This window comes from Chrysochloris asiatica, unplaced genomic scaffold (assembly GCF_000296735.1).
Source record: "Chrysochloris asiatica unplaced genomic scaffold, ChrAsi1.0 scaffold00028, whole genome shotgun sequence".
NCBI lineage: Eukaryota > Metazoa > Chordata > Mammalia > Afrosoricida > Chrysochloridae > Chrysochloris > Chrysochloris asiatica.
The window spans coordinates 19,167,344-19,178,139 of NW_006408546.1; the positions used below are offsets into that span (position 1 = coordinate 19,167,344).

Here is a 10,796-nt window from a genome sequence, read left to right on the forward strand (position 1 = left end):
GCACTATTTACAATAGCAAAAAGATGGAGACAACCAATGTGCCCATCAATTGAAGAATGGATAAACAAGCTGTGGTACATACACACAATGGAGTATTATGCTACCTTGAAAAATAACAAGGAAGCTACATGCCACTACATAACATGGATGAACCTTAAACACATTATGTTGAGTGAAATCAGTCAGTCACAAAAGGAAAAATACTACATAGGACCACTACTATAAAAGACTAAGAAAAAGAACCCATACTAATCCACTAAAAAGGATTCTTAGCTGGTTGCTGGGACGCAGGGGCAGGCGCAGGAGGGGAAGATGGAGCACAGGGCAGGGAATAGACCCAGCATAGTTTGGGTGTTGGGGAGGCGGGCAATATACAAGTAGGGAGAGTGGAATGGAAGAACAAAGCAGATGGGAGAACAATTAAACAGGTATGACTGGGTTAAATGGGAAAGAGGTAAAAAAAAGAGGGTTCTGGGATACAGAGATTGAGGCAGGGTTGGAATGGGGAAAAGAGGGAAATAATGTTAAGATGCTTGGCTGTCTTTTGAACCTTGGTTTTCCGTGCATTATATTATAAAACAGACACTGGAGGGGGAGAGAAAGGAATAGCCAGAAATATCACCCATAGAAAGCTTGTAAGTCCGTCTTCTGCCTATAACTGATTGGAATACCTAAAATGGGGCTACAATGTGTCCAGTGAAGGAAGTTTCCTGAGGAGCCTCTGCATTACATAAGACTATAGGTAGAAGCCTAATCCACATACAGATCTTCAGAGACGGGAAATTTTCATCTTGAAAGGACAAACAGACCAGCCTGGGGCAGCTAGAAAACCAAAAGATACTTCTTAAAAGAAAGACCTACAGGAAAAATACAAAACGATAAGGGCAATCCAACTGTTACTACAAGAACAAGCAAGTTACTTGCCCAGGAGACTTCAAGGCAAGTGGTCAGGTCCCTTCAGTGCAAATCCTCTTCCAAGACTAAGATGAAATGGGAATACACACTCTGATTGGTGACCACGCACGTCACCCATAAGGGGAATTGAAGGAAGAACATCAATGAAGCAGCGAGCTAAGCCCTACATTGTTCAGCAGACTCCTGAGAACCCAGGTGGAGACGTGGTCTGCCAGCAGTGTGGCAAGACCTGGGGACTCATGGGCTCAGAGTCAATGACACAGCCACAGAGGACTAGAGTGGAGAGCGAAGCATCCAGGTGATAAGAAGATGGCAGACAGATGCAAGAACACCCACACTTGCAGATAATACCCACTTGACATGTCTTCAATGACAGGATGAACAGAACTCAACCCGAAGAACAAAGAAGAAGGAAAAAAAAAGCATCATCTGATACAATTTGATAAACTTGACCTACACCTATAAATGCAGTAGCTCAAATGAGGAAACAAATCCTTGCTGCAAGAATTATTCCCACCCCCTCCACACAAAGAGTAGACAGGGATGGGCAACTTGGACATTGGATACCCCAAATGGGGGGAGAGATACAAAAGTAAGAAGTGACTGGCTTACAAGCTTTCAAGAGGGAACCTAGATCCAAAGGGCGTGGAGGAAGGTAGAGTCTCCAGTGAATAGTATCCAGCCTGTCCAGGAAGGGCTGATGAAATGAAATGCAGATGGGTCTCTTGTAATGCAATAGTGAATAACTGTTATCAGGACTGATTGTGAGGGATGGAAATGTAAAGGTGGACATTTTATAGCATGGAGGGGAGTGATTAACTTTTCAGTCTAGGAGCGGAGGTTCCTAGGACCATCAATGAAGAAGAATGGAGAGTGAGACCGTACTCAGAGAAGCAGTGATGCCCAAGATGGAGGCAGAGAAGATGACGTGAAGAGATGGAGTGACTGGGGACTTGAGATCCAGAGAGGGAAAGGGGCTGTTTGCTGAAGACCATGGAGGTGTGGGTGGCAGGCTTGTAAGGTATACCCTTTGGTTGGATGATGATGCATGGACGGGATGGTAACTATGGCAATTAAACAATGTAAAATAGAATGAATGTAAAACTAATAAATAAAAAAGAATAAAATAAAAGGACTTTTGCTCTGGCTTCTGGAGATATGCTTTGTTTATGATTTCAAGGTTAAAGATGATCTTAAGTAGTTTGGGAATTTATCCAGCCTCGGTTGCTTCAGACAGTCTAGAGTCTATAAAGAATTTAAATTCTGTTCCACATTTTCCCCCTTTGGGTCACGATTCTTCTTTAGAATCCTTGATCCATAATGGTAACTGGATACCATTCAGTTCTTCTGGTCTCATGACAAAGAAGTCACTTCCTCTTTCTCTTTCTGATTCTCTTCTCTCGTTTGCTCCAGGTGAATAGTGACCAAATTGTTGTACCTTGGCCACTTATACAAGCTGTTAAGATCCCAGATACTACGCAACTAACTAGCAATTACCTTAACTTTTGTGAGATTCGGGGATCCTAATCTGCCTGTTGGAAATCATACTACCTTCCTTGCAAGCATGTTCAGAAGACATGCCTAGCAGATAGTCAAGTCCACAGTAGGCCTTTAATCTAGAGTAGCTCCCTGTTCCCAGTTCTTTACACTCTGGAGCTTCCTCCTGTCTTCTAAGACAGTTTGTACCTTTGAAAGGAGCTGTTTCTAAATTCATAAATGCTACGATTTCTAACTTTGGTGGAGCTGGGGTGTGGCATATACCATCCTCCTGTTGAGATCCTGGTCTATGAGTTCACCACTCAGAAGGAAATACTTAGGTTACAAATGGTAACACACAATATCCTCTACACCATGGTAAGATGGTACCTGGAGGTAGTATCTCCTATTCAGTCTCCACAAAGCAAGTAACGGTGCTGTTGTTTCTTTCAGGAGGAGAAGTTACCAAGCCCCGGTTTGCTCAATTCTTCCATGGCAGCCTGGCCAGTCTCACCATCCGGCCTGGCAAAATGGAGAGTCAGAAGGTGATTTCCTGCTTGCAGGCTTGCAAGGAAGGGCTGGATATTAATTCTTTGGAAAGTCTCGGCCAAGGAATAAAGGTAAGGGAAGAGCTGGCCTCATCCCTGATAAGATAAAATGTGATTTATGAGGCTAAGGCGGAGGCTGCCCAACACCAGTGTGCTCCAGAAAATAGACACATTTCCTGTAAAGTTGCACAGAAATGGTGCCAAGGCAAACATGCTGCCTTGGGCAGTGGGACAGGGGTATGGTGGGGGTAGAGGGAATGGATATGCAGTGGCCCACAATTCCAAGATGGACTTCTGCTGCCATCTCCTGAAATTCCTAGATAAGCCCTGTATGTAATCAGTTCACCACACAAAAGGAGGCCCAGATTTGATGTTGACCTGGAGGGAGTTTTCATACTTGATTTCTTGTGGGTTGGTTAGTTGCTTTATTGTTTATTTTCCTAAAGAAGCTGAGGCAGCACACAAGAAATGCATTCCAACAATAAAATAAAAAATTAAAAGTTAGGACCATGTAAAATACAAATTTAAAGGGAAGGTCAAAACTGGGTTGGAGTAGAATGAGAAAGAAGATTTGGAGGACACTGGGTCTTACATTGTGAAATTGAGGCACAGGTTGGTTTCTGAGTAACTTCTGGTAGTCACAAGGAGTGGGAAGTGATTCATGATTCATTCAGTGTAAAGATAAAAGCACTCAAGTTACCCAAGAGAATGAATGCTGTCTTCTAAGAAGTTTCTCCTTAGGTGCCTGATGAAAGATCTGCTCAACTATGTCCTGAGCAGGCACCTTCCTGGCCAGCAGGCTGAGCTGCTGGCCTCACTTGAACCTACAGAGACAGCACCAGGGAGCAGGAGAGCTCTGCTGCCCTGAGTTCAATACAGAGTCAAGGAGTCTCTGGGTGGCACAAATGGTTAAGCACTCAACTCCTAGCCAAAAAGTTGGCAGTTCAAACTCACCCAGTGATGCCTCAGAGAACAGTCCTTGACGACATACTTTTGGAAGGTCACAGCCTTGAAAACCCTGTGAAGCAGTTCTGATCTGTACACACAGAGTTGTCATGAGTCAGAATCAACTCAAAAGCCACTAGGAGCAAGATGTACAGAACACAGGGTACAATCATCCATGATGACTGAACCCCACTCAGTTATAACGGATCAAGTGGGAGAAGTCAGCCACTCAGTCTTGACTCTGGAAGTCGGGGTGGTCCATAATCTCTGTCCCCCAGAGCAGCACAGGATAGCCCCATAGAGGCCCCTCTATGGCTTTCCCTTCTTGGTGATTTCCCACAAATGATGTGGTCAGAGCAGAGTTGTCACTGCGCATTTTTCATCCCCACCCTGTGTTGTATGCTAACACATGGTCCTTTCTTCTCGGACTGCCACCTGTTTGTCCTGGACAGGAGATCCCACCCCTCCATCAGAAAGCCCCCTAATTATCCTTTCACTAGGACATATTGGTCTGAGCACATTGTAATTTTCAGTTGCAATCACTTCAACAAATTGGAAATTTACATTTTTAGTCCTTGGCTGGGCTCTGGGATCCAAAGCGAATGTCACATGGTTATTGTCCCATGCAGTGGCTCAAGCAGACTTCTACAACATAATGTGATAATCACCAGGGATTATGTGCACTAGCACTTCCTGAGGACTCCCTAGTGCCAGGCTCTGTTCCCAGTGCTTTATGGCGTTCACTCATTTAACCCCACACCACAGCTCTCGGTTGAAGGTGCCAAGAGTATTCCTTTTTCACACATGAGGAATTGAGGACTGAATGGAAAAGCAACTTACCTGAGTTAGTAGCAAGCAGAACCAGAATGTAAGCAGATAAGAGACCTAGGGGTAAGGGTGGGGGGTGGGAAGAGGAAAGGGAGGTGTGGGTGAACAGGGCAGGTTCATTGCTGGAGATGAGGCCTGAGCAGAATGCTTGAGGATAGGTAGAAATTAGCCAGAAACAAGAAAAGGAGAGGGGGACTGGAGAGAGGCATCACATCAGGTGGATCTAAGGGTGTGAGCCAGGGCTGAGGGCAAACTGCAAGAGGAAAAGGGTAAAAAGAGTGGCCTATTTGTGAGTGAATCTATTTGTATGATTCACTCGCACCAATTCTGTTCAACTTGTACACCCCTTGTCAACTTGTTCACCCTTCCTTCTGAACTGTCCCTTCCTCACTCACAGAAACTCACTGCCCACACTAAGTACACTGGTGTTTTTTTATGGCTAATCACCTGGCACTGAAGGAAAAGTCATATGGCCATCTTATATTGGAAAAGATGCCAAAAAATCCATCCTCTAACCCTCCTATCTTACTTACTTCATGCTACCATTACAGAAATGCCACAAAAGACTGGTTTTAAAGAACAGAAACTTATTTCCTCACAACTCTAGAGACTGAAAGTGCAAATTAGGGTCTTAGCCATGTGAATTCCTTCTATGGGTCTCTCTCCTAGTCTTTGGTGACTGCCAGAAATCCTTGGCAATTCTTGGCAATCCTTGATGTTCTTTGGAAAGCTTCTTGGCATTCCATGAGATTCCTTAGTCTTCCCCCTGTAGGTGCCTGTCTTCATATGTATCTTTTTATAGCTCAGAAGTTAATAGGTTTAGAAGCCCACACACACACACACACACACACACACACACAGAGTAGTGTTTCTCTGCTATTCATAGGTTTCCAGTGACTAATATTTGGAAATAGTTCATCGCTCCTTCTTCCTAGCCTGTCTTTGTCTGGAAGCTCATCTGAAACCTGTCCACCATGGGTGACCCTGCTGGTATTTAAAATACCAGTGGCATAGCTTCCAGAATCACAGCAACTCACAAGTCACCACAGTACGACAAGATTGGGCAGTGTTTCATTCTGTTGTGCATAGGGTCGCTATGGGTCGATACTGACTAGATGGCACCTAACAACAACAACAAGTTAGGAGGGGGAGTCCTGGTGTGACACTGTGGGTTAATGTTCTGGACTGCAAAGTCAGTTTGAACCACAAGGTCAGCATTTCAAGCTCACCAGCTGCTTTTGGGAACTCTATACAGGGTCTCAGTGGGTCAGAAGTGACTTGATGGCACTTAACAGCAACACTTAGGAATGACCTAATTAGCATAACTAAGAAACTCATATTTCCAAACAGGATCACATCTACAGACATACACGATAATGTTTCTACACATATGTTGCAGGAACACTATCTATCCATAGTACCTCCCCTGTCTGTCTGATCCTGGGTTTACTTCTTGTCTCTGAGTAGATCTTTGCTCAGCACCATCCTGTGGAGCTACAGTTTCAGGGCCCCTGGCCCATAGAGAATAAATAATAGTAAATGAGCCAAAGATGCTGGACTTCAGTATCACAAAACCTAGAATCATAAATTGACAGCCACAGCAATCTCTGCACAGAAGTAGTTTGCTGTTGTTGTTAAGTACCGTAGAGTCGGTTCCAACTCATAGTGACCCTGTACAGGGTTTCCAAGGCTGTAAATCCTTATGGGAGCAGAAAGCCTCATCATTCTGCTGCAAAACAGCTGGTAGTTTTGAACTGCCGACCTTGAGGTTAGCAGCCCGTTTCGTAATAACTACACTACCAGAAGTAGTAGCCTATGAAAATAAGATGTGCTAAAATAAGTGGAAAACACACAAAAGACAGCTGGGGGATAGGGGACAGAGAGGCTAATCACAGTGCCACCTGCTCATTGTAAATAATTCCTTTCCATCCTTAGGGCGCAATGGTAGGAACTAGAGCACTTTGTAAGAAGTTAATGATGAGACTCAATTTATGGAGCACCCACTGGGTACAGTTTTACGTTCATTATCCCTACTCCTCACAACAAATTAAATATTATGACCCTATTTCAGAAATAAAGAGATTGGGGCTCAGAGACTTGCCCAAAGTAAGTCCATGCTCCTCCCTGCTCACCAGCAACTCAGATTAGAAGGCATTCATGAAAAGTTTTAAAACTTCCTTCCTTCCCACTCTCCATTGATGTATCACTTTCTCAGCAATGACTGCTGTTTTCTTAACCAGTTCCTAGCCTCCTCCCACCTCTCTGACTTTCCTGAAGTTGTGGGAAATTAGCTTCCCATCTGCTCACAGAACAGGCTTCTTTTTACTTGTTTGCCTCTGGGTCATGCTTATTTTGTGATTTTTTTCTTCAGTATGTCTGGTTGTGGAGGCTGCTGTTCTGCATCCATATAAGATACTATGGAGCAGTCACATTTGTGAAGCACACCCCAATCTGAGCATGATAATCTCTGCCAATTTGTCATCTCCACAGTGAGGATGAGCTTGAAAGAACAAGAGCTTTGGAACAAGATACTCCTGGGTTCAACTCACAGCACTGATATTTGGACACGATCCCTCCCTCCACCCCTTTGAGTTCTGCCTTCCTGGTCTATTAAAATGAACTTGATAGTACGTATATTGCAATCATGTTGTGAGAACCGACTAAGATCCTAAAGCTGCTAGCCACACAGTAGACTCTCAGCAGCTCACAACTCCCTCCCCTGATGAGCTGGCCTTGCACTTGCACTGTGCAGGCGCCTTTTGAAAGACAAGCCTAGGTGACAATTGGCACAATGGAGTCTATGAATTGGGAATTGTGTATCTGGCCAAGGCCAATAAGGCTGGCAGATGTCCAAGGAATGGTCTGGAGTGTCATGGCTAGTCTACCTTCAAGGAACAGGTCACCCGGCTTTGGGCAGGGACCTTACCTGCTAGGTGGCTGGAGACAATACCCAAGCCTCTAGGGGAGTTGACCATTCTACACAGACCATCCATCTAACACCCTTTTGGCTCAAAGAAAGAAACCACCTTGGATACAGAAAACAGCTTCCCAGGGAGAAGGAGCAGTCACATCTTTTGCTGTGGCCTCCAGCATGCCACCATCTCTTGCCACTGGTGTTGTCAGCACAACCATATCTCCCATGTGACCAAAGGCCTATTCACAGTCATGCTGCAAGACTTGAAATACTACACATTAACAATAGTCATTTATTATATAGAGGTTTCTTGCTTGCTTCTCTGATTTTGTTTCAATCCTGTGAGATCTATGCTGATGGCTAGGCCAGTACCAAGCTTAACACCCTGTTGCAACCCTCCATATGCACTGGCAACCAGACTAGAGCATTAAGTAGAGATCTAACATGTCCCCTCGCCTGTCCTCTCCCTAAGTGGCTACCAAGGGAATGTGTCATCTGCCAAGGAAACTGCTCACCCAGCCCCTGTAGAAAAAATTCTGGATTTTCCTACTCAGCCATTATGCCGGGCTCAAAGTTGGCCACCTCTACAATGGCTCATAATCTTGTTTCATGCTGCTCATATGCTAGACCTCTGTAGTGATGCTGAGAAAAAGTCAACACAACCTGTCCTCAAGGTGCTCTCAGTCAGCTAGCAAAGGCAGACAGACCAACAGACAGCAACACCACCACAAGATATCTGCTATAGCAGAGATGCCTCAGCAGGGCTCTGAAATATACTTTAAAATATAGAAGGTGGCTTTAGAAGCATGACCTTAAAGCTGCTTAAGTCCAAAGTGGATGACTTGAGGTGGGGCTTGGTGGCAGATTAGGGAAAAAGGCTTACGGGCCTCCGCCAGTTATAACATGGAATACCAGATGAAAAAAGGTACAAAGGATGGTCCCGAAATGCTGGACTTCATGTAAAGAGGTGATTAGGAGGATCAAAGACTAACCGCGAGTGGGTTTGGAGCAGAAGCCAGAAATGAGTGATCTTCTGATTTGTGGCAGCTAGTAAGTCCTGGCACAGCCATTTTAATTTGGAAGGAGCAGATACAAGATCAAGAGAGCCCTCCCATCACAGAGGTCTGACTGATTGTCAGAGATAAAGGTGGGAACATTATATATATATATTCATTCTTATATTTTCCTCTGTCTGCCCACCTCTACTCTGGGAACCAGAAGGTATACCTGAGCAATTGGATACCCCCAAGGAAGGTTCTGCTATGCATGCACACAGATCTTCACAACAAGAATAGCTGGGCATAGACTCAAAGAAGGGGGAGAAGCTAACATGAACAGCTTAAAATGGCAGTATCTTCCAAAACAGGTCTGGCCAGCCTTGGTCTGGATCTCACTAGGAAAAACACCTGAATGGGCTTGAGGGGAGGTGAGAGAGGCAAAAAAAGAAAGAGAAAAAAGGACTAACACAAAAACTTGAGTTGCATGCACTGAGAACATCTTGAAATTTCTCAGCCAGTTTTGTAGTCAAGAAGCCAAAAGAAGGATGCTAAAGTTTTACTCATATTTTGCTATGGTTTTGTTGTTCTTGTTGATTTTTGTTTTGTTTGGAGGTTTGGGACTTTAGTATCCAGTCTGTTTTTCTGGTCCCAGTTTTATTTTGGTTGGGGGGGGGGGGGGGGGCTCTTTCTCTCCTTGTTTTACCCAACAAGAGAAAAATTGCAGTCATACACCCACACTGCAATTGCATCCTATAAAATCCCACCATCTGAGCAAGAACCAATACCAACTGCTATACACCAGGACAGCACAAATAACCAACACCTGCTAAGATCACTCTGAGTTGAGTGGTAAGAGAAGTAAAAAGAGAAGCCCATCTCCTAATCACATCTACCAGGAGGTAATCAGAAAACTGAACAATACACCAACATACATTTATCTAATTATTGAAAATATAACCGAATCACAATGCCTAAAAAGCAACAGAAAATTTTCTGCTAATGTCCAGAAACAAGAGATAATCACTCAAATAAATGAGCTTAGAGGTAGACCTAGAATTTTCAGTGAAATGAGTGCAGGCTTTGGAACAGCCTGATAAGGAATTCAGGTAATGATAGTGAGGTTCAGCCTAATGTTCCACACCAAAGTTGAGGAAAATAAGGACGACATCAGAAAAGTACTACAAGAACAATCAAATAAGACAGAAATAGCATTGGAAATTTGAAACCTGCAAAAAGAGGTCCTGATAATTAATATTAAAATATCAGAAATGGACAATACAGTAAAAAGGCAAAGGAGTACAATTGAAGGGATGGAAGCCAGAATCAGTGAGCTTGAAGACAAATCTCTCAATACTGATAAAATAGAAAAGCAAGCAGAATAAAGCATGAAAAAATCTGAAGAAAGTCTAAGATTCATGTGGGACAACATGAAGAGGAATGACCTACAGATGAATGGAGTCCCAGAACAGGGCAAATCACAGAAAGTCACAGAGGAGCTAGTCAAAGAGCTGCTGGAAGAAAATTTCCCTAAGATCCGGAAAGACAATAAGATAAGCTTTCCCAGGAAAGATACACCCCAAAAGAAAATCACCAAGAAATGTCATAATCAAACTCTCCAAAATCAAAAACAAGGACGGAATCCTGAAAGCAGCTAAGGAAAAGAGAAATGTTACCTACAAAGACAAGCCTATAAGATTAAGCTCTGATCTCTCAGCAGAAACCATGCAGGCAAAAAAGCAATGGGGAGGCATATACAATACCCTGGGGGAAAAAAAAACCTGCCAACCAAGAATCATTTACCCAGCAAAGTTGTTATTCAAACATGATGGTGTGATCAAAACATTTCAGGATAAAAAGAAGTTAAGGGACTTTGTAGAAGTCAAGCCAGCACTTCAAAATATCCTAAAGGTAGTTCATTGGTCTGAGAAACAACAAGAAAAAACAACAACCAGAGACTATTATACATGGTAACACCACCCAGAACTCAGTTGATAGATTGAAGAGTCCAGAGCAGAACAAAACTACAATGTTTGTAAATTTTTCCACAAACTTTTTGAAGCCCTCTTGGATTTGCAGCACATATAAATGCATATATAACAATATGTTCTGTTAAGCCTATATATTTGTGGATGTAAACTCCCATTTGTCTTCCCAAACCTGTTTGTCTTAAAT

General features: G+C 43.5%; 1 protein-coding gene across 1 annotated transcript in view; it reads left to right on the top strand.

Moving 5' to 3' along the window:
* Nucleotides 1–10,796, top strand: part of CLSTN2 (calsyntenin 2) — a 617,054-nt gene that overhangs the window by 574,085 nt on the left and 32,173 nt on the right. The window contains exon 10 of the mRNA XM_006846659.1: nt 2,845–3,011. Coding sequence (XP_006846722.1) covers nt 2,845–3,011 — 167 coding nt within the window. The remainder of the gene's footprint in view (nt 1–2,844; nt 3,012–10,796) is intronic.